General features: G+C 37.7%; 1 protein-coding gene across 1 annotated transcript in view; it reads right to left on the reverse strand.

The window, feature by feature from the left end:
- Positions 1-25,460, reverse strand: part of dati (datilografo) — a 1,513,307-nt gene that overhangs the window by 243,707 nt on the left and 1,244,140 nt on the right. The window contains exon 5 of the mRNA XM_067758063.1: positions 10,675-10,905. Within this exon, the coding sequence (XP_067614164.1) occupies positions 10,675-10,905 (231 nt within the window). The remainder of the gene's footprint in view (positions 1-10,674; positions 10,906-25,460) is intronic.

Below are 25,460 nucleotides of genomic sequence, written 5' to 3' on the forward strand. Positions count from 1 at the left end.
CATACTCAGCTGAGAGCTATGGAGACAAAACAAGGGAAAATCACCATGTAGGAAAATGAACCTAGGGTAAGGCTGGAATGTGTTTTTATGACATGTGTATCAAAAAGAAGGTATTAAAGAGTATTTTAAGAGGGAGTAGGCCATAGTTCTATGCGTGGACGCCATTTAGGGATATCGCCATAAAGGTGGACAAGGGCTGACTCTAGAATTTGTTTGTACGATATGGGTATCAAATGAAGGGTGATAATGAGTATTTTAAAAGGACGTGGGCTTAGTTCTATAGGTGGACGCCTTTTCGAGATATCGCCATAAAGGTGGAGCAGGGGTGACTCTGCAATTTGCTTGTACGATATGGGTATCAAATGAAATATGTTAATGAGTATTTTAAAAGGGCATGTGCCTTAGTTCTATAGGTGGATGCCTTTTCGAGATATCGCCCTAAAGGTGGACCAGGGGTGACTCTAGAATTTGTTTGTACGATATGGGTATCAAACGAAAAGTGTTAATGAGTATTTTAAAAGGGAGTGGGCCTTAGTTCTATAGGTGGACGCCTTTTCGACATATCGCCATAAAGGTGGACCAGGGGTGACTCTAGAATTTGTTTGTACGATGTGGGTATCAAATGAAAGGTGTTAATGAGTATTTTAAAAGGGAGTGGGTCTTAGTTCTATATGTGGACGCCTTTTCGAGATATCGCCATAAAGGTGGACCAGGGGCGACTCTAGAATTTGTTTGTACGATATGCGTATCAAATGAAAGGTGTTAATGAATATTTTAAAAGGGAGTGGGCCTTAGTTCGAGATATCGCCATAGAGGTGGACCAGGGGTGACTCTAGAATTTGTTTGTACGATATGAGTATCAAATGAAAAGTGTTAATATGTATTTTAAAAGGGAGTTGGCCTTAGTTCTATAGGTGGAAGCCTTTTCGAGATATCGCCATAAAGGTGGATCTGGGGTGACTCTAGAATGCGTTTGTACAATATGGGTATCAGACGAAAGGTGATAATGAGTATTTTAAAAGTAAGGGGCCTTAGTTATACAGGTGGACGCCTTTTCGTGATATCGTCATAAAGGTGGACCAGCGCGACTCTAGAATTCGTTTGTACGATATGGGTATCAAATGAAAGGTGTTAATGAATATTTTAAAAGGGCGCGGGCCTTAGTTCTATAGGTGGACGCCTTTTCGAGATATCGCCTTAAAGGTGGACCAGGGGTGACTCTAGAATTTGTTTGTACGATATGGGTATCAAATGAAAGGTGTTAATGAGTATTTTAAAAGGGAGTGGGCCTTAGTTCTATGGGTGGACGCCTTTTCGAGATATCGCCATAAAGGTGGGCCAGGGGTGACTCTAGAATTTATTTGTACGATATGGGTATCAAATGAAAGGTGTTAATGAGTATTTTAAAAGGGAGTGGAGCTTAGTTTTATAGGTGGACGCCTTTTCGAGATATCGCCACAAAGGTGGACCAGGGGTGACTCTAGAATGCGTTTGTACAATATGGGTATCAAACGAAAGGTTTTAATGAGTATTTTAAAGGGAGTGGGGCTTAGTTCTATGGGTGGACGCCTTTTCGAGATATCGCCATAAAGGTGGACCAGGGGTGACTCTAGAATTTGTTTGTACGATATGGGTGTCAAATGAAAGGTGTAAATGAGTATTTTAAAAGTGAGTGGTGGTAGTTGTATATGTGAAGGAGTTTTCGAGATATTGACCAAAATGTGGACCAGGGTGACCCAGAACATCATCTATCGGGTACCGCTAGTTTATTTATATACGTAATACCATGAACAGTATACCTGCCAAGATTCGAAGAGCTTTTGATTTCGTCCTGCAGAACTTTTTCATTTTCTTCTACTTAATATGGTAGGTGTCACACCCATTTTGCAAAGTTTTTTTCTAAAGTTATATTTTGCGTCAATAAACCAATCCAATTACCGTTTTTCATTCCTTTTTTCGTTATTGGTATAGAATTATGGCATTTTTTTAATTTTCGTAATTTTCGATATCGAAAAAGTGGGTGTGGTCATAGTGGGATTTCGGCCATTTTTTACGCCAATACAAAGTGAGTTCAGATAAGTACGTGAACTGAGTTTAGTAAAGATATATCGATTTTTGCTCAAGTTATCGTGTTAGCGGCCGAGCGGAAGGACATACGGTCGACTGTGGATAAAAACTGGGCGTGGCTTCAACCGATTTCGCCCATTTTCACAGAAAACAGTTATCGTCCTAGAGTCTAAGCCCCTACCAAATTTCACAAGGATTGGTAAATTTTTGTTCGACTTATGGCATTAAAAGTATCCTAGACAAATTAAACGAAAAAGGGCGGAGCAACGCCCATTTCGAAATTTTCTTTTATTTTTGTATTTCATTGCACCATATCATTACTGGAGCTGAATGTTGACATACTTTACTTATATACTGTAAAGATATTAAATTTTTTGTTAAAGTTTGACTTAAAAAAAATTTTTTTTAAAGTGGGCGTGGTCGTTCTCCGATTTTCCTAATTTTATAAAGCATACATAGAGTAATAGGAGTAACGTTCCTGCTAAATTTCATCACGATATCTTTATCACCTGCCAAATTACGGCTTGCAAAACTTTTAAATTACTTTCTTTTAAAAGTGGGCGGTGCCACGCCCGTTGTCCAAAATTTTACTAATTTTCTATTCTGCGTCATAAGTTCAACTCAGTTACCAAGTTTCATCGTTTTTGCCGTCTTTGGTAATGAATTATCGCATTTTTTCTGTTTTTCGAAAATTTCGATATCGAAAAAGTGGGCGTGGTTATAATCCAATATCGTTCATTTTAAATAACAACCTGAAATGAATGCCCAGGAACATACGTACCAAATTTCATCAAGATTCCTCGAAATTTACTCAAGTTATTGTGTTAACGGGCAGACGGACGGACGGACGGACGGATGGACGGACGGACGGACGGACATGGCTCAATCAAACTTTTTTTCGATACTGATGATTTTGATATATGGAAGTCTATATCTATCTCGATTCCTTTATACCTGTACAACCAACCGTTATCCAATCAAAGTAAGCTGTGCTCAACTGAGTATAAAAAAAAAACCAATTGTAAACAAATCAAAAAGGAACATAAAGAGTACATAAATAGATAAAGTTACGTCATAAGTAAACAAAATAACAATATAAGCAGAAACGGATTCAAAAATTTATTGTGCCACTCGAGTAGCCATCCTTAATTGGTGCACAAATTATATATGACTACCCTTTCAAAGGCGGATGGTGTAGCATTCATTCATTAAGTAATTGGTTCAGTCATTCATTCATTTGTACAAACATATATTTTGACTCGTTTTGGTATGTCTTGAGATGCATTGACTCTGACATACATATTCATTCACATGTGCATACATATTCCGACATGCGCTACCACAGTCTACGCCTCGTAACTTGAAGCTAATTCTATTTCACTTTAAGGCTGACTAATTGCTCACCACAAACCTTTGCCTGCACACAATTTATTCCCACGACTCGTTTACACTTAACTTGCTCCATTCCGCTTTTGCTTATTATGCATTTCCCAAAACTAATTTTATTTATGCTGAGCTTGCGCTTCCCACCGAACTGAATATATGTATCTATGTGGTTCGCTGGTAAAGCGCCTAATTATATTTGGTACACTTAGTGTATAAGTATGCATTAATCTTAATATATAAAAAACACGTGTCACTATGTTTGAGGCCAATGTACTCCTAAACTACTGGACCGATTTTGAATTTGTTTTCCACCCCGTGTGTAGTTTGATCTAGCTTGAAATATAGGACAGATTATATCTCAGTTTATAGTCGCAATATTATTTTATTGCAAATTTTTTTATTTGTTTATACGTAATAATAAAATGTTACGTATACGCAGTGGCACTCATATTTTCAGGTGTTGCGGATATACTTCCGTGTAATTGCTTTGTGTTTAATTAAACAACGTGCTTATCAATAAAAAATATTATAGCGAATGATATCAAGTATAGCACATCTCCAGGCCCGCCGAGAGGGTGGGGGTTTCTGAGGGGGCCCGCGATTTAGAGGTACTATGACATTTTTTTTAATTCAGGAGAGTCTTTAGTTGTTCCATGTGCAATTTTCAAGCCGAACTTCAAAAGCAACGAATATCTGCATTTCGTTTTAATATTATAGTGAAGTGTGAAAAATAAAAATCTATGTATATTAAAAGAAAGGCTAAGATTTGCGTTAGTTTTTCGCCGGTGTTTGAAGAGACGCGTCGGTCAATTTTGTTCAAACATACCTATTTACATACGTCCTATTCGATTTGCCTGAAATTTGGTATATAAATTTGCCTATATTAGTAATAATATTATTTACGATCCTTTTTTTCGGGAAGCAGACCAGAGATGGACTGGGACTGAGACTCGGAGTGGGACTGGGACTGGAACTGGAACAAAATACATACCACCCTCTGGGACAGGCAATAAGGGATGAAGAAGAATGAGAAGAACTTGAGAGAAGAGAAAAGAGAGAAGGAGACTAAGAAAGAAATAACATTAGACGAAGATGGAGATAGGTGACGCGAAAAAGACGGAGGAGGGAGTGAATAAACGGATTAGGAAAAAGTGAAGAGGGCGGGAGGTCAGAGTTAGACGGAAAAAGCTCATTAAAATATATGCAGATAGGACAAATTTAGGGCAGAAGAACGTCTGCCGGGTCTTCTAGTATGAATATTTAATGTAGGTAGCTCATAAGGATTAACTAGAATAATTTTGTATAAATACTAATGTAACATCGCTAATAAAGACAATAATTGGTTCGACGCCAAGACGCAACAAAGTCTTTTCTTTTTGAATATATTATAGGATCTTCGGCCCGAACCAAAATGTTCCTACCACTCGGAAAATAGCCGAGCATCTTCCAAGCCGAAGTTTTCGCCATAAGCAGGAGTGCTGAGAAAAATTTACAGCGGGGATATACAAACGAGAGAATCGCTATACTCAGCGACATTGAGGCTGTGGTCAAGGAACTATCTTCAGTTGAGATTAATTCATCAATAGTTCTTGAGTGCATAGAGAGGTTAAACAGTCTAAGGGCCAATAACACCATTCATTTAGCCTGTACCTGGACACAGAGGAGTGGATGGTAACGAGATTGCCAGGTTGGCGGCGGCTGAAAAGCCAATAGGACTCGAGCCCATCATGCCGATAGGATCACACATAAAAAGGGAAGAATTCACGCAACAACAACAACACTGGTGCGAAAGTCCAAGATAGGAGGGTACAACTCAAAGCGATATAAAGCCATGATTAACCTCCCAAAAAGCAACCCTTGAATTTTAACAGGCATACTCACAGGTCACTGCAGGCTAAAGAGCCACATGCATAAACTAGGTATATCGTCTAGTAGCCTCTGTCGATTCTGTGATCGCGAAGATGAGATTGCAGAACACATCCTGATGGAATGCGATGCAGTCGCGAGAGGAAGACTTAGGAACCTAGGATCACCAAAATTAAAAAGTAGTCGCATACACTCTTTGAAGCCGAGAACCTTTCTGGATTTTCTCAGAGAACTCGGTTTGGGCGAGGTGTTGTGAGGAGAATGAGGGCACAATAAACCAACAGGTCGCAGTACTTAACCTCACAACATATCTATGTATCTATCTACTGGAGTGTCTTCCCCCTCTCCTCTCCTCTCTTCTTTTCCATCCTCTGTTCCTTTTCTTCTCCTTTTCCTTCTTTTCCACAACGAGTACTGCAAATCGCCTAACATGAAAAAGTGATGTGATAAAATGAAAAAATAAATTTCACAGCTAGCATAATTTTTTTTCACTTCAGCGAACGTGAACATCTCACGTCCACATTTGTGTGTGTGTACATACGCATGCATGTGTGCAAGTTGTCAGCACCCATGCACGTATATGCGGGCATGATTGTGTGCGTGATTTTCCCCTCCTTAAAAACAGAGGACTTTTTCCCGGCTTAGCAGTTTTCATCCACGGGGCAACCAGCCTCTTTCAAGATCGACCACCAAGCAGCTCACATCGCCCAGGAACACCATCGTCATTTTCGATATAAAGGTAACTTTTTATCCATTGTATATTTTCTTTCACTGTAATTATTATAACGAGGATATCCCTCCGGTTTTCTTTTTTTTAATTTCTGTGTGAACCTTCCCGAGTTCGACCCTTGTGGGCCTACCCACTTCCAGTTGACGACGCACTCAGGCCGAACATTGGTCCTTCAGGCCTTTGTTGTGCCCGAGAGAACCCAACCGAAGATGGTACTCTGAGCTAGCAAAGTGCCAAACGTGGTTGGCAGAATCCCTAGCTGTATGATCTCCGCACAGACGTCTGTCCCTAGTACGAGGCGAATTGGGGCGGATGAATAGAATTGCGGATCCGCCAGACGAAGATGTGCGTACGGGGCTGCGATGGCGCTGTCGCTGCTGGTCGTGGGGTCATTCGCTGAAAATTGGATACGACAGCAGCATGGGTCGCAATCCTTTTGTTCTGTCAATGTCTTCCTCGGATACGTAGCAGGCATCCTGGTTGTCCGCCAATGTTGCTGGTAGGGAGTTGGAGCTCCTGGGCGATCTCAACAGTGATGACTGTGGTGGGGTAACATCCATCAATTAATTCGCAAACGAGGTGTAGAGGTCGAAATGACTTTGTTGCTGGTGCTGTGGTCGGGCGCAGAGACCGAGTCTCCGCTCCGGTTCGGTGGATATTTTGATTTCGAGCTGGATGAAGAGGCACAGTCTCGGTTTCAGCGTCCAACGCATACAATGAGATGGAGTAGTCTATCCACTCTCGAGGTTATTCTAGTTCCTCTTCGACTTGGACGCTACATGGCTTGCAGTAGTCCTCGATGAGTAGCTGGTCCTCCTCGTCAATCGAGGCGAAGTGCAGCATCGTGTGATCCTTTTCGCCCCATTAGAGCGGTGATCTAACGCCAAGCAATTTTCGCAGTGGCTCCCACGCATCGCTGCATAGAGGCGCTCCTTGGGTTTTTTTTGGCCCGAAAAACGGGACACAAGCATATGGGGTGTCTTTTAAAACAGACTCGGCATTCCGATGAATAACGCGCTGCGCTCTCTTCCGTTTCATAACGGCAAAACGACCCATTTTCCTGAAAGGATTGCAATATGTTTGAATGGATCGGGTCATTATCAAAGTGCAGGGCCGAGTGGTCATTTTGATAGAGTGAGATAGATCTTTCTCTGTTGCCGCCTTTTTCAGAGTTACGGCGTTATTTGAATGGTGGACGAATTTAATGGTCTTTTTATTTCGTGAAAAAGGTTTTGTATGTGGCAAGACTTATTTAAAAATCACAATAAAATCCTAATCGGCTGAGAATTTTTGTCATGAATTGTCAGATTGGCGATGCTTGCTACGCGACGGTTTCTATCTGCACGTACCAGCGTTTGTAACACTTCAACCATCGTAGGAGTGCGGGTTCAAATCCCACTTCCGGGAGGAAAGGTTTTGAAAAGATTTACTAGGTATAATCGAAACAGCTGTCGCCTTGTCCGTCCTGATGTCACGTTATTTAAATTTTTCCCAAATTATTAAATAAAAGGAAATATATATGTACATACGTCAACTGTCAACTAATAGTTGGAGTTGCTAGAGAGGCGAAGTATGCGAAAATGTTATATGACTTGCGCAAACTTTCGAGTACAATTCATGCGTATAAAATGAGTATTAAATATATTGACTATACATATCTCGATGTATAAATAATTCAGTATGCATGTTTGCATATACAGGGCCGCAGAGAGCCGAGCCGGGCCCCTGGGACAAATCGCGTTTACGGGCCCCCTAAAAAATAAACTCAATCCAGTAAAAAAAATAACATAACATACATACATTTTTCAATTCACATTGTCAGTTTTATTTTATATAAAATAAGATTTTCTGGAGGCCTTACATAAATGAAATGTTAGATTTCATTATTTGATTTACTTACATTAACTTTTTCTAAATATGTACATTTTAAAAGCTTGAATCAGCCCAGGAAGACCTGCCGTGCTTTTTGATATGAAAATTACCTATTCAAAACTAATGCTGCAAGCAAGGCTGGGCTCCGACGCCAATGTTCCAAGGCTTGTCAAGCGATTTTGGCTCATAGTAGAACGTAAAAAATTTTTCACGGGGACAATAGACTAAAAGAAGGCTCTCCTTCAGCCACACTGACTGGAAGTGTGCAAAATATTCTTAATGCTATGCAGATGTTCGCAAATAATACTTTAATCTTCATGTCATGAAATTTGTCAGAAGTTGATATGGTAGCAGCGAATCACATCCCAAATTTGCTAAGTGGATGGCTTTGAGATGAATGATTTCATCTATTAGATCCATAGAAATATCGATACCATAAATCGTGCAGATCGCCGCTGCCTTTTCTCTGAGCTCTTATTCCGTCAGATCCTCATACTTCCACAAAAAACTAAATTCTATCGCAATCTCATTTACGGCTTCGAAACGTCTTGTCATGTTACCAATCAAGCAGTCCAAAAGAAGGTAAAAAATTTGTTATTTGAATTGAGTTTCCGAATCACACTCAGGTGATTCGCCAGGTAATTCATCGAACTGGCGCTTTCTTATCTTTCTTCTTTTCTCTGCGAAGGTATTCACAACTCCTATACTCCCTTCCAAAACCTTACATTTTTAAAGTATGATCGACCATTGATCCCTGAACTTCTTCAACTCATCACTCAGGCTACGTATATTTTCTATTTCCACGTCCAGTGTGGCATTTCTAGCTTGCAGTACCAGATTTCGATGGTTGATTACCATCAACACTTTGAGGCAAATGTAGGCTATGCTTCAATACCTTTCAAATTCGTTACTGTTTCTAAACTCAGATTCAAAAGCTTGATTTCATCAATAGGTTTCAATATTTGGGGAATGTGAGTCGCGAAAGGTTTCACACTATCCACACGAGCAGACCATTGTGTTTGTGACATGCTGTGCAAGGAGCAATTTGTTTTTTCCTTGAGAATTTCCCAACTCTGAGGGCTTGCGCTAAAGATATAAAATTTCTGCATAATACCGAAAAATGTGATGACTTCTGCACAACATTCAGCTACTTGCACTCCACATAGATTTAAACTTTAACTTTAACTTTAAATTTAACTTTAAATTTAACTTTAACTGTAACTTTAACTTTAACTTTAACTTTAACTTTAACTTTGACTTTAACTTTAACTTTAACTTTAACTTTAAATTTAACTTTAACTTTAACTTTAACTTTAACTTTGACTTTAACTTTCACTTTCACTTTAACTTTAACTTTATTTTTAAATTTAACTTTCACTTTAACTTTAACATTCACTTTAACTTTAGCTTTAACTTTAACTTTAACGTTAACTTTAAATTTAACTTTAAGTTTAACTTTAACTTTAACTTTAACCTGTTGCTAACACCGAACCTTTTCGAACCTTTTCGAACCTTTTTTGACAAATATCCGTTACGTTTTTTTTTATTTAGTCGCCAAGCCCGCGATAAAATCTATGCAATAGCTTAAAAATTGGAACTGGTTGTTGTATCGCCGCTTTTTCAGTAATAATTCTTTTAACTTTCTGGAGCTTTCTGCAAGGAGAACTGGCCTATCGTGAAAAAAATCGAAACCCTTATTTCCTTTATGCAGACAATTATTTCTAATAAAAGTCGACAAAATCGATTAATAAACATGCCCACTTTTGTTTATATAACATAAGTGTCAAAAACCTGAGGCCGAATGAACTATAAAATAGAAGCTCTAAGCTATGTATATAAGATGTTATACCCGTGCTTAAAAACCTCGACTTGTTTTATAAAAATTTATTTTTATTACGACAGTTGGTAATACTCTGATTATTTTTCAGCCATTGCCATAAATAAGTAGTTAGCTTTTTTCGGAAAGTTTTTTCTACAATATTAAGACAGATACTTGTTTGTAATCTTTTCGTTTTAGTCTGAAATAATTTATTTATTGCGTTTTGGTATGAAGCTTTTTGGAATTATTCCATCTTGGTTTAAAAATAATTAGATTTTATGCATATAAGTTTGAAAAGATATTATATGCTATTCAAAGAATAGAGGGTTTATTACCACTCTTTCAGCGACACTGCAAAATATGGTTCGAGCATGTGAACTATTTTTGTCTTATTAGTAATCCAATATGGATTACATACCACAGCTCTTGCCTTGCTGGTAAGTACTCTGTTAATGAATATTCTGGGACTTTTCGGAAAATACTCGCCCGTAGGTGTTCCATGGAGTACTCATATTTCGTGGCGGAGTAACCGATACTGGACCAGGACATCACAAACTAAATTGGACTCGTATAATTATCTTGCTCCTTAATTACTCTTTAGGTATTTATATACACATTACCACTTTTTCCACTAACGTAATGTAAAAGTTGTGTGAAATTATTTCGTTTTCTGTGAAAGGTATATTTTTGAATTTTTCCAGAATAGATAAACCCTCTGTTTTTCATACTCAAAAAGGTATGCCGTGTTAGATATATACCATGGTATATTTTTTTAAACTACCGCGAAATTTTGTGGAAATCCGCTTTTGAAATTGTTTACTAAAAGAAAACCTTCAAAATGGTTGGAAGTTTATCAGTCAGCCACTATTTTATTTGTTGAAATTGTACAACATAATATCTAGTCAAACAACTGGTTGTTTCTGCTAATACTTACCATTTTCATGCGTGTAAACCGCTTGACACACAGAGCAAGGCCACATGCGGAGGCTGTTAGTAAGCTGCGCTGTCTCTGGATGGCATGTCAAGTGTTTGCGCAGGGAACCCTCGTTTACGTAATGCTTTCCACATACTGGACATGGGTGGTTGGCTGTACGTCTCTTAGCCAAATACATATCGCTTGACGTAGTTTGTAAACAGCTGGAGGCAGAGTTGTCATTGCAATGGCCTAGCGAAATGTAAGATAAGAGTGTATAAGTATAAGTAATAAATACACTAAGGAAATTTTGATAAAATTTAAAAGCCTTATAACTTCCCGGCACCGCTTCTGTGAAAAAACAATAACAGTCATCATATAAAATAGCCTTTACTTGCGGCTTCGTCCAGAACAAAAATTAAACCGAAACACGTTTTAATTTTTTATTTGGTAAAACATTATAGAGGAAATCATACTAGCAAAAACAAAAAGAAAGTAGTTGAATCAAAATTCGATTTACTGAAAAAATTTTTACAGCGTATTTTTTCTGCGCTCAATTTATCATTGTAAATAGTTGGTGTTATGAAGTTAAGTTTCAAATGTCTGGCAATTACATATGTAGATTGTGTAATTTCGCAAAAAAAAAAACAAACCTTCTGAGTAGTTCTGGAGTTCCTAAAAAGGAAAAAAAGTTCCGACTTTTTAGATAAAAAAAAAAAAGGTTTTGAAATTTGTGCGTGCCAACTTCACGACGCATACGAAATGTCGAAAACAGGCAAATAAAAAACTATATAAGTAGATTTTCCTGGAGCTCTTGAAAAGGAGAAAAAAGTTCTGCGAAATTGCTGCCAATATCCGAATTTTTCCAAAATTCAAAATAAAAAAAAAAATTGTTTGCTCAAAAAAATTGGTGTTCGGAGCAGCCTTTCAATAACCCTGTAGTTCCTGAAAATGAGAAAAAAGTTCTGACTTTTAAGATAAAAAAAATATTTTGAAATTTGTGTATGCCAACTTCACGCATCATGGGAAATGCCGAAAATCGACAGATGAAAAATTGTACTGAGTTCTGGAGTTCGTGAAAAGGAGAAAAAATGTCTGCAAAATTTAGTCCAAATACTCATATTTTTTAAAAATTTGATAAAAGGAACGAAAAGTTGTTCTGATTAGCTTTTTAAAAATTCCGGAGTTCCTTAAAAAGCGAGAAGAATTCTGCAGTCAGTCTCAAATAGTTCTGGAATTCCTTGAAAGCAGAAACAAATGTCTGGTTATTGAGATAAAAGAAAGGTTTTGAAATTTGTAGCTGCCAGCTCCAAGCAGCATCAAATTTTAAAATTTCAAAATAGAGAAAAGAAATCGTTCAGAGTAGATCTCAGAAGTTCTGGAGTTCCTGAAAAGAAGAAAAAACAAGTAAGAAAGGCTAAGTTCGGGTGTAACGAAAATTACATACTCAGCTGCCAAATTTCAGCTTGCAAAACTTTTAAATTACCTTCTTCATTGTCCAAAATTTTACTAATTTTCTATTCTGCGTCATAAGGTCAACCCACCTACCAAGTTTCATCGCTTTATACGTCTCTGGTAATTAATTCTCGCACTTTTTCGGTTTTCCGAAATTTTCGATATCGAAAAAGTGGGCGTGGTTATAGTCCGATTTCGTTCATTTTAAATAGCGATCTGAGATTAGTGCCCAGGAACACATATCAAATTTCTTTAAGATACCTTAAAATTTACTCAAGTTATCGTGTTTACGGACAGACGGACGGACGGACATGGCTAAATTAATTTCTTTTTTCGCCCAGATCATTTTGATATATAGAAGTCTATACCTATCTCGATTAGTTTATGCCGTTACGGGGTACCGTTATGCGTACAAAATTAATAGATTCTGTGAGCTCTGCTCAGCTGAGTATAAAAAATTAAAATTAAAAAAATGTTCTGAGTAGCTTTTCAATAGCTCATGAGTTCCTCAAAGGAGAAAAAAACTGGCATTTTAGATAAAAAAAATGTTTTGAAATTTGTGCATACCAACTTCACGCAGCATAAATTTTTAAAATTTGACAAGAAATAAAACAAAGTTGTTCTGAGTAGATTTTCAAAGTTCTGGCGTTCCAAAAAGAAGAAAAAAAATTGTGCCAATATTCGCATTTTTCCGAAATCGAAAATTTTAAAATTAACAAAAAGTAGGTGGTCTGAATACCTTTTTAATAGCTCTAGAATTTCTGAAACGGTTGTTCTCCGCTCTCAAGCTGTGACTTTTAAATGAAAATTGCTGAAAATTTAAAAAATTTGTTCTGAGTAGATTTTCAAAAGTCCTGAAGTTCCTGATAGGGATAAAGAAAGATCTGCATAATAACGGCCAATATCCAAAATACAAAAGTTTTAAGAAAAATTTTAAATTAAAAAAATTGTGATTCCATGTTCAGAAAAAGTGTTGAAATTTATGTATACCAAGTTCTCGCAGCATAAAATTTTAAAATTTTTTAAAAAGGCATAAAGCATGTAAGGATGGGACTGTCCTCGGCTGTGCCGAAGACTTCATACATATCATGAAAAATTGTATCTCTTTCGTTACATCCGAATAATCAGCTGCATAAGATATGCATCTTCTTCTTCTTAATATATAAAAATCACGTGTCACTATGTTTGGCGCCAATGGACTCCGAAACTACTGAACCGATTTTGAATTTGTTTTGCACTAACTTGAAATATAAGTTTGATCTAACTTGAAATATAAGATAGGTTATATCTCAGTTTATAGTCGAAATATTATTTTATTTCAAAGTTTTTTATTTGTTTATACGTAATAATAAAATGTTACGGATACGCACCGGCACTCACATTTTCAGGGGTGCGAATATACTTCCGTGTAATTGGTTGGTGTTTAATTATACAACGTGCTTATCAATAAAAAATATTATAGCGAATGATATCAAGTATAGCACATCATCAGGAGAGTCTTTAGTTGTTCCAGGTGGAATTTTTAAGCCGCATTTCAGAAACAACGAAAATCTGCATTTCGTTGTAATATTATAGTGAAATGTAAAAAATAAAAATCTATATATAAAAAACAAATAAGGAAGGCTAAGTTCGGGTGTAACCGAATATTACATACTCAGTTGAGAGCTATGGAGACGAAATAAGAGAAAATCTCCATGTAGGAAAATGAACCTAGTGTAACCCTGAAATGTGGTTTTATGACATGTGTATCCAATGGAAGGTATTAAAGAGTATTTTAAGAGAGAGTAGGCCATAGTTCTATGGATGTTCGCCATTTAGAGATATCGCCATAAAGGTGGACCAGGGGTGACTCTAGCATATGTTTGTACGATATAGGTATCAAATGAAAGGTGTTAATGAGTATTTTAAAAGGGAGTGTGCCTTAGTTGTATATGTGAAGGCGTTTTCGAGATATCGCCATAAAGGTGCACCAGGGGTGACTCTAGAATGTGTTTGTACGATATGAGTATCAAATTAAACGTAATAATGAGGGTTTTAAAAGCGAGTGGCCCTTAGATGTATATGTGAAGGCGTTTTCGCGATATCGACCAAAATGTGGACCAGGGTGATCCAGAAAATCATCTGTCGGGTACTGGTAATTTATTTATATATGCAATACCACGAACAGTATTCCTGCCAAGATTCCAAGGGCTGTTGATTTCGCCCTGTGGAACTTTTTCATTTTCTTCTTCTTAATATGGTAAGTGTCACAGCCATTTTACAAAGTTTTTTCTAAAGTTATATTTTGCGTCAATGAACCAATCAAATTACCATGTTTCATCCCTTTTTTTGTATTTGGTAAAGAACTATGGCATTTTTTTAATTTTTCGTAATTTTCGATATCGAAAAAGTGGGCGTAGTTATAGTCGGATTTAGGCCATTTTTTATGCGAAGATAAAGTGAGTTCAGATAAGTACATGGACTAAGTTTAGTAAAGATATATCGATTTTTGCTCAAGTTATCGTGTTAACGGCCGAGCGGAAGGACAGACGGTGGATTGTGTATAAAAACTGGGCGTGGCTTCAGCCGATTTCGCCCATTTTCACAGAAAACAGTTACCGTCATAGAATCTATGCCCCTGCCAAATTTAAGAAGGATTGGTAAATTTTTGTTGGACTTATGGCATTAAAAGTATTCTAGACAAACTAAATGAAAATGGGCGGAGGCACGCCCATTTTGAAATTTTCTTTTTATATTTTGTTGAATGTTGCTTAATTTACTTATATACAGTAAAGATATTAAATTTTTTGTTAAAATTTGACTTTTAAAAAATTTTTTTTTAAAAAGTGGGCGTGTTCTACATCCGATTTTGTTAATTTTTATTTAGCACATATATAGTAATAGTAGTAACGTGGCTGCCAAATTTCATCATGATATCTTCAACGACTGCCAAATTACAGCTTGCAAAACTTTTAAATTACCTTCTTTTAAAAGTGGGCGGTGCCACGCCCATTGTCGAAAATCTTACTAATTTTCTATTCTGCCTCATAAGGTTAATCCATCTACCATGTTTCATCGCTTTATCCGTCTTTGGCAATGAATTATCGCATTTTTCGGTTTTTCGAAATTTTCGATATCGAAAAGTGAGCGTGGCTATAGTCCGATATCGTTCATTTTAAATAGCGATCTGAGATGAGTGCCCAGGAACCTACATACCAAATTTCATCAAGATACCTCAAAATTTACTCAAGTTATCGTGTTAACGGCCAGACGGACGGACATTGCTCAATCAAATTTTTGTTCGATACTGATGATTTTGATATATGGAAGTCTATATCTATTTCGATTCCTTTATACCTGTACAACCAACCGTTATCCAATCAAAGTTAATATATTCTGTGAGCTCTGCTCAACTGAGTATAAAAAGGTTAAAATGTGTGTCAGTTCGTTGCCGGTGTTTGAAGAGATGCGTCGGTCGATTTTGTTCAAACTTTCACACAAGATCGCAAGGTAAATAATAAATATGTGAGTTTTGCTTTTTCCGCTTATTGCCCCAGATATGCCATGGTTTGTGAATAAAATAGTTGAAACATGGTGACCTTGCAAAACATAAAAAAATTCTTCATATCACCAACCAACTTAATTTTTTTTTTTATAAAATTTCCGGAACACACCTAATATGTCGTTTCAGTTATGCAATATCAGAGCTACACTTTGACCGTGTCGCTAGAAGCAGATAGCGACATTAGCCCTGTCGTTTCTATGCTACACACAAATATATGTACATATATACGCAATGTATGACAACAATGCTGCATACACAACTATACATACGTTTGCACTTGTTAAGCCAACAGTAAAATAGATTTTGGAATTTTGATTGGCAGTTGTCTTTCGTCCGCGTCCTGGCGCAGTTGAAATAAAGGGAAACTTGCTTTTAAATCGCCTACTAACACTTTTATTTGTATTACAGTCGTTCCGAAATGGTATGTTTGATTGTTACTATATATTCAATTCACAGAGATTTTCATAACCAATTTGGGTTTATTTTCTAACACCTAGTTTGGGTTTGCCAGTATGTCAAATTAGGTCAAGTCTTCAAAAAAACCTAATTTGGTTTCCAGAACTGTGGAAATTCAGATTTGAATTGGGCGTTCGAATATAAACCCAAATGAGAATTTTTTTCGTGAGGGCAGGCTCAAAAATTATTAATATATCAAATATTAAGGGAATTAACTAGATAAATGATATGTATGAAAACCATTCGACATGTTTTGTTTTTAGGATGATGATTCAGTGAGAAGAAACAACAAAAGACCAGCTGCAAGAAGTATTGATTCGTATTTTTTTAAGCTTCCAAATTTGCAAAATACAGTTAATGAAGAAACTAATGTCACGGCAGAAGCAATTAATTTTGTTAAAGGCGATTGTGTTAATAATACCGCAGTCATCGACGTACAGCCTTCGGCAACTCTTATAATTGCATCAGGTCAACACTCAGTTCAGAATAAATTCGATATAGGTTTTTTTGTAGAGAACAAACATTTGATGGATGATTATACAAAATTCAAATTACTGAAAGAACCATGGTCACCACCGAATGATTACGTATTTCCTTTTTCAAATCATAATAAGAAAGGAAAAATTGAAAAACGATACTTTCGACGTCACTATTTGATCGAAAACGAGTGGTTGGTTTACTCGGACATTTCGAAAGGCTGTTTTTGTAAGTATTGGTTCATATTTGCAAGTGACACTGAGAATCCGCGATCTAATATGTTTTGAATAAACTTGTAAAGTTACCGTTGTGTTCATTCGCTAAATTATCTGGTAAAGATGGTGCTATAGCGTGCCACGCATCTAATAAATATCACATCTAAGCCGTTCTTGCTGCTTCTGATTTTATTAAGTCATATGAAAATCCCGAAAAAGATATTTCAAATATACTCAACTCTCATCGCGTTGCTCAAATTGAAAAGAACAGAAACTTATTGCGTGTTATGATCCAGAATGTAATATTTTTGGGGCGTCAAAATCTTGCATTCAGAGGTCATCGAGATGATGGTCCACTGGATCCTCATGAATCTTCAGTGAATCAGGGTAATTTTCGCGCTCTTCTTCAGTACCGAGTCGCTGCTGGTGATACTGTATTAGAAAATCATTTACAAACTGCATCTTCTAAAGCCACGTATATAAACAAAACCACGCAAAATGAGTTAATAAACTATTGGAAAGAAGAAATTCAAGATATTTTGATAGACAGGATAAGGAATGCAGACTGTTATGCAATTGAATTTGATGAGACAACAGATTCAGGACATATTGAACAACTCAGCCTTTGTTTGCGTTATATTCATGAAGGTAGAATTCGGGAAGATTTTTTAACATTCGTGGACGCTTTTGATTCAATCTGTCAAGAAGATGTTCATAATGAAGAGAAACGGCTCACAGGAATAGCATTAGGTCATATAGTTGTTGATATTCTGAAAAAATTCGGGCTCGATTTCCTTAAGTGCGTTGGCATCGGAACAGATAGCTGTTCAGTCATGGTTTCAGAAATAAAAGGGGCTGTTCAAGAAATTGTTAAATTTTGTTTATACGCTAGATCTTGTCGGTGTTTCAATCATGCACTCAATAACTCACTTGCAAAAACGTCAAATGTTCCTCAAACAAGAGATTGCATGGCTTTGATGAAAAAAATTATAAGTTTTGCTAATTTTTCAGGTAAACGTCACCTGGTTTTCAAAAAGCATCTCAATGAATCTTTGAGTGGACTGTGTGAGACACGTTGGTCAGAAAGACATGATGGTGTTATACAATTTTAAGACAGTATCACAGAAATTGTAAATGCTTTTAAGGAATTCACAACATGGCAGGACTCGAAAACGACTTCAGAAGCTCGTTCGTTGACAAAGGCAATTTGCGACACAGAATTCATAATATTAATGATTTGTTTGAGCAATGTTCTTTCAGTAACGCGACCATTGAGTCTACTTTTACAATCTCCTTCTATTGATTTGAATCATGCTACTGAAGCTTTGAATAGCACACTCAATATACTCCAGAATTATAGAGCGAATGCAGATGGTAAGTTTTCGGCATTGTTTGAAAAAATTACGAGTTTGGCTGATCAATTAGATTTTGAGATTCATATTCCGCGTCTAATAAGTAGACAAATATATCACTCGAACTGTACCGCATCTACTGCCGAAGAGTATTATCGAAAAGCGATTTTTATTCCTTTATTAGACCATATTATAATTGACCTTCAAGAAAGAATGCCAGAAGAAACGTTGGACGTTTTTAATTTGAATTTACTTCTGCCATCGAAAATTGTACAAAATGATAATCTTTCAAAGAAAAAAATGCTTTGAAACTGGTGAAATCTATAGGCGAATGATACTCATATTTCTTGAAGAAAAACGAAAAAAATACCGTCCATTTGACAGGAGAGTATGAAGTTTGGTCCGAACTCTGGACAAAAAAGCTCGAGCAAAAATCGATACCAAAATCGGCAGTAGAAGTTCTAGATCACTGCGACGAAAATGCTTTTCCACTGATAAGGATTCTATTGAACATTTTGGCTACATTGCCGGTCAGTAATGCTTCTCCTGAAAGAAGCTTTTCTACCCTTCGGCTATTAAAAACATGGTTACGAACAACTATGACTGAAGATAGGCTCACTGGCTTAACACTTTTACACGTATATACATTATGATATTAAAATCGACGTTGAAGACATAATAGAAAGATACGCAAAAAAAGGGAAGCGAAAAATTGATTTTATTATATAGAATTGTTTCATAACAGCTTGACGTTAATTTATGAAAAATAATAATGTATACCGTTTCAAAAACATCTTTGTAACAAAGCTACATATATATTCTGTCGACGAATATATTGAAATAAACTTAATACCAATAAACAAAATTATTCATCTCTTTTTTTCCTTTTTTGATTGCTGCAATAGATATAGATTCAAAATAACTCCACTTAGTTAAAGCCACAAGTGAAACTTTCTTATCAGAAAGAACTAGCTTCTACCCTTGAGCTGTATAAAATCATTTCTTGATTGTTTTTTGTTCGAATTCTTTCAATTAGTTGAGCTAATTTGAGTGCTTAAAGATAAATTCGATACTTTTATTTGTAATTATGTCAAAATGGTGTTCTGAAGTTAATCATTAATTTATATTACTGACTTCCATGGCAAAAATGGATTTTGAGCTTTCGGCCATGATCGCCCCCCCTCATCTGGATACCTGTATCCGCCCCTAGAGGGAGGAGTGAATAAAAGGATTAGGAAAAGGTGAGGAGGGGGGAGGGCAGAGTCAGACGGAAAAAGCTTGTTGAAATGTATGCAGATAGGCCAAATTTAGGGCAGGGCCGGGTCTTCTTGTATCTATATATATTGTTACGAATATTAGCAACACTAAGGGGTACTGTCATCTCTAAGCGATGCTAAGGCAGTGACATGTATGCACATAAATAGATCAATCATTATGTCTACACATACGTTTGTATACGCAGCGGAGAAGAGACGCACAAACACATGCAGATATCTTATCTGAGATGCTCCAAAAAGTATGCAATTATAATTGTGGAAGTGTCACTCACAAATAAACGCGCATATGAGAAGCTATACACGTGCATCTGTAGTTATAATTATATAGCAGTATAGGAAGTCCAGCGAATTAAAACGCAGCGGCTGCGCTGGCTAGGCCATGTTATGCGAATGAAAGATGATGCTCCGGCCAAGAAAGTGTTTGTATCGGAACCCGCCTATGGAAGCAGAGGTAGAGGGCGGCCCCCACTCCGTTGGAAGGACCAGGTGGAAAACGATTTAAACTCCCTTGGTGTGACCAATTGGCGACGGTTGGCGGAGCGACTGGCGCGCCTTGTTGGACGGCCATAACCGTTTAGACGGTGAAGCGCCAATTAAGTAAGTAATAGCAAGTAAATTCTGGAAGAGCCTAGAAGTATGCAAACGAGAAATCGCACAGTATAAAAGCAGCGACAGTGGAGGCGCGACAATCACTTTCATTTAATCAAGCTATTGGTTGCGAAGTATCAGTGTTATTGTGAAGTACTTTGATAAAGGCCATTTTGCATTATTAAATATTGGAGTTATTTCTTCAACCGTTTAGTGATTCGAACGTTAGCAGAAGGTTGCAAATAAGAGGATTTGCAATAAATTCGATACAATTGGTGTCAGAAGAGGAATTGTTGGAAAAATTCCGAAGATTGGGAATACAACTTGGACATGGCAAAGTTGAGTGAATTGACGATCCAGCAATTTAAGGAGGAGTTTGAAGTCCGTGGATTGGCTACTTTTGGAAATAAATCCCAGTTACAAAGACGACTAAGTGTAGCTATGGTATTTGAAGGAATCAATGCTGAGGAGTATGTTTTTCATTTTGATAGCGACAAAACAACAAAAAAAAATGGAAGAAAAAAACGAAACACCGCAAACAGTGCCGAGCACAATATCTGCACAAACATCGAAAATGGCATCTCAGCTGGAGGCACGCATTTCAGAAATGGCGTCGCAAATTTCATCTCAATTGGAAGAACAGAAGGCATATATGTCATCTCAACTGGAAGCGCAAGAGGCACGTTTATCTGGAATGTCGACACGAATTTCGGAACAGGTATCATCGCAGCTCTTTGCGAAACGGGAAGAGCAGGATGCAAAAATTTTACAACTTGAGGACAAAATTTATGCCGAGATAGCAGCGTTGAAAAGTCTTATGCAACAACTAAATCGCCCAGCTGTTCCAGCGAGCAATCCGAAGGTAAAAGCTCCATCTGTTGACGGTTCTTTTCCTTTCCAGGTATTCAAGCTTCAATTTGAGAAGACTCCAGCAGTGAACAACTGGAATGCTGAAGATAAAGTTGCTGCACTGTTCGTGGCATTGAAAGGGCCTGCAGCTGAAATCATACAGACAATTCCAGAGTACGAACGGAACAACTATGAAACATTGACGAGCGCTCTAGAGAGACGTTACGGAAGCGAGCATAGGAAACAGATATATCAAATTGAGTTGCAAAATCGCTACCAAAAAGCGGATGAGGCTTTGCAGGAATTTGCGTCGGATATCGAAAGACTGGCCCATCTAGCAAATGCGGACGCACCCGTGGAATAACCGGTAAGGGTAAAAATCCGGAGCTTCATAAATCGCATACCAGATGTGGAAGCGAAACGAGCTACTAACATTTTCTGAAACGGTATCGCATGCACTGACTCAGAAAACAGCCTCTTTTTTGAGTAAGCCAGATCACAAAGCTCATCGCGTGGAAGTGGAAAGGCCAGACTGGGTAGGCACAATTTTGGAAGCGCTGAAGGGGTTACAACAGAAAAATTCCGGAGTTATGAAGTGTTTCAAGTGCAGTAACCCAAGTCACATTGCACGTCATTGCAGCACCGGTCCTGGTAGTTCCAACTTGGGTGGCCGGAAACGCAAAGCGGGAGGAGATGAGCAACAGCGTGCCAGATATTAAAATCGAGAGTTAGCTCCAGCTGTTGAATGCCCTGTCTCGAAAATTGGAAGAAAATCGAGTAGTCTTAACGTCAGAGGAAATGTGGATGGCAAAGAACGTGTACTGACTGTCGATACGGGCGCATCTCATTCCTTGATCCGATCTGATTTGCTCAACAGGAGAGTAAAGCCATTACCTGGAGCAATATTGCGTACGATTACTGGCGAGTGTAACCAAGTCCAGGGAGAAGTGAAAAGCCATTACCTGGAGCAAGATTGCGTACGATTACTGGCGAGTGTAACCAAGTCCAGGGAGAAGTGGTATGTGAAGCCTTAATTGGGGAAGTCATGGTTCTACACAAATTCGTTGTAGCAGAGATTTTTGATGAAGTCATATTGAGAGTGGACTTCTTAGTTGACTATGACATCAGGATCGACATGCAGAGAAGGACTATGCGTTTTAAGACCAGTATATACCACTTAACTTCAGCTTGGCGAAAGGGTTCAGTAGTAATCGAATACTGGTGGAGAAGGCTCGACAAAGACCACGAAAGTCAAAGGCAAAGGTTGATGGATCGAATGGGCCAAATAAAGCGAAATCAAAAGTACCTGCGAGAGAAACACTGGCATTGACAAAAACAAATGGACGCACAAAAACGAAGGAACGAATTTTCCGGAAAGTATGCAAGGGTGGTTTCAAGCCAGCGCGCACTACTCTTGTGAAACGTCAAGACGATACTGATGATACAAAGTCAATCCGTCAAGATCAAGCTCTGCGAAGTAGTTCTTCATTGGCCAAAGAACAGAGTTTGAGGGAACGGCGCAGGGTAATGAGTAGTAAGATGAAACACTGACATGACAAGAACTTTAATTCGGAAGGTTTCTTGGAGGGAGATTTGCTACTGCTTTACAACGGCGGAAAGGTGTTCCATCCAAATATCGGGGCACTTGGGAAGGCCCGTACAGAGTTGTGAAGAGGACCAGTGATGTCATCTACCGCATACAAACAATTGGGAAACCACGGAATAGAAGGGTGGTTCATTTGGAGAGGCTAGCAGCGGTTAGATCGAGAGATTTTTCTGATCGGATACTGTCATCTCTAAGCGATGCTAAGCAGTGACTTGTATGCACATCAATAGATCAATCAGATATCTTATGTGAGATGCTCCCAAAAGTATGCAATTATAATTGTGTAAGTGTCGCTCACAAATACACGCGCATATGAAAAGCTATACACGTGTATCTGTAGTTATAATTATATAGCAGTAACTAAGTAAATTCTGGAAAAGCCTAGAAGTATGCAAACGAGAAATCGCACAGTATAAAAGCAGCGACAGTGGAGGCGCGACAATCAGTTTCATTTAAGCAAGCTATTGGTTGCGAAGTATCAGTGTTATTGTGAAGTACTTTAATAAAGGCATTTTTTAATTAATAAATATTGGAGTTATTTATTCAACAGTTGAGTGATTCGAACTTAGCAGAAGGTTGCAAATAAGAGGATTTGCCATAAATTCCTTACAATATAAAATTCAAATTATGTATCTATGTAGGTATAGATCGAGTTGCGTCCTAAACGGATTGACCGATCATAACCAAATTTACACAACCCACTAGAAACCTTCCAAGGATGGTCATAGGCTAAAAATAATATCGATATATAAAAAGGGCGTGGCACCTCACATGCAAAATGAATATTTGGTACTACATAACTCTGAAGGTATTCATGCTAGAACACTGAAATTCAGTAAGGAGTTATATGAGGTCAATCCCAAACACCCCCAAGAAAATGTGGAGTGTGGCAGAAGGGGGCGTGGCACCTCCCATATAAATGGAATTTATCACACTGCATATCTCTGGATGTAGTAATGGTAGGATAATGAAAATTGGTAAGGAGTTGTATGAGGTTAAGTCCTAACACCTCCAGTAAAACGTGGAATTGGGGAATAGCGGACCCCTACAAATGGGATTTTTCAGAATTATGGTTGCCGTACAAACTTAGATTATTACAACAGCTAACGTTTGGCTACAGAATTGTTTGGCTGTTATTCCTTTTGGATATTTATTAATCTTCCGCCGTTAAAATTTTTTGTTAACTTCAGTATATCCACATCTTCTATCTATATATATATAAATTTAAAATTATGAATGTTTGTATGTAGGTATAAATCGGGTTGCGTCCTAAACGTATCGGCCGATCACAACTAAATTTGAATCAACCACTAGAAACCTTCCAGAGATGGTCGTAGGCTAAATATAACTTCAATAGAAATAAATAATAGTTTAAAAAAACTAAAAAAACACGCTTTTATAGCTAGCCGAACTAAATAAATAATAATTTAAAAAAACTAAAAAAACACGCTTTATTGCTAACCGAAATAAAAAATAGAAAATAATTTTCAATTAAAAAGAGTTTATATAACAATAGTAGAAGGTCAAACAATCATTTATAGTTAATCACCTCAAAATAAAATTATAATAAAATTTAAGTTATTAACAGAATAATTTAATTCGCAGTAAAAAGCGTGGGGTGCTTGATATTGAATGTTACAATCATTCTATTGGAAATTATCTGAGAGGAATGATGTGAAATGTAGTCAAATGCTACCCACGCTTTTTACTGTGAATTAAATTATTCTGTTAATACCTTAAATTTTATTATAATTTTATTTTGAGGTGATTAACTATAAATGATTGTTTGACCTTCTTCTACTGTTATATAAACTCTTTTTAATTGAAAAATATTTTCTATTTTTTATTTCAATAAAAGCGTGTTTTTCTAGTTTTTTTATACTATTATTTATTTAGTTCGGTTAGCTATAAAAGCGTGTTTTTTTAATTTTTTTGAACTATTATTTATTTTTAATTTTTTAGTTCAAGTAATTTTAAAAGTTTTAGTCCAGAGTGATGAAACATCGAAGCGCCAGCGGTCCATGGATGAAACCAACCCCACGGAACCGAAAAGGGCCAAGACGCAGGGAAGCTAGACGTGGTCTTTCGCCGAAATTGCCAAGGGTCGACAGATCATTGGCATTATAGACGAGAGCAGCGAAGATGGCAGGATCCCGAAACAACAGTGGAAGTGGATCGAGGCCGCGCTCGCTACGGTGGCCGTTAAGGTTAAGAAAGACAACCCTGGTCCACCGCCATCTTACACCGATGCAGGGTGGTTCCAGTGCAATGTGAAGCTAATTACCTGTGACGACGCCAGGTTGGTAAACCTCTATAGGGCCGTCGTCCCGCTGATAGGGGTGGTATATCCGGGCGCGCGCCTCAAGGTAGTGTAGGCGCGTTATATGCCCTCACAACCAAGGGCTAGAGCCTGGGTTCCAATGACACCAACGGACCCAACTGACATCCTGGAGCTGCTCCAGGAGTACACCCCAAACGGGTTTGGAAGTCTACCCGCATAAAACCGAGCTTGTTCTCTTTACGAGGAGGTACAAAGTACCAAATCTTACATCGCCAAGAATTGGGGGTACGATCTTAGCGTTTAGCGATCAAGTCAAGTATTTGGGAGTCATTCTGGATAGGAAGCTATTATGGAGTGACCATATAGTGGAGGGATCCAAGAAGGCAGCAGCAGAGCTGTTCACCTGCAAGAGGGCAATTGGCACCTCCTGGGGATTCTCCCCTAAAGTGTCCTACTGGATTTACACAGCCATTGTGCGCCCGATTCTTCTTTATGGTGCCTTGGTCTGGTGGCCTACACTAGCTAAAAGTACCTATCTTAAAATGGTTCAAAAGGTGCAACGGAGTTCGGAGCTCTGCATTACCGGGGCTCTCGGTTCCACTCCAGATTCCCTTACATACATACATGGATACATAGATAGAAACAGGAAAAGCTAATAAAAGCGTGTTAAAAAGGGCTCCAGTATGCTCTTTCGTAGATGTGCCATG

This window comes from Eurosta solidaginis, chromosome X, assembly GCF_040869045.1.
Source record: "Eurosta solidaginis isolate ZX-2024a chromosome X, ASM4086904v1, whole genome shotgun sequence".
Lineage (NCBI taxonomy): Eukaryota > Metazoa > Arthropoda > Insecta > Diptera > Tephritidae > Eurosta > Eurosta solidaginis.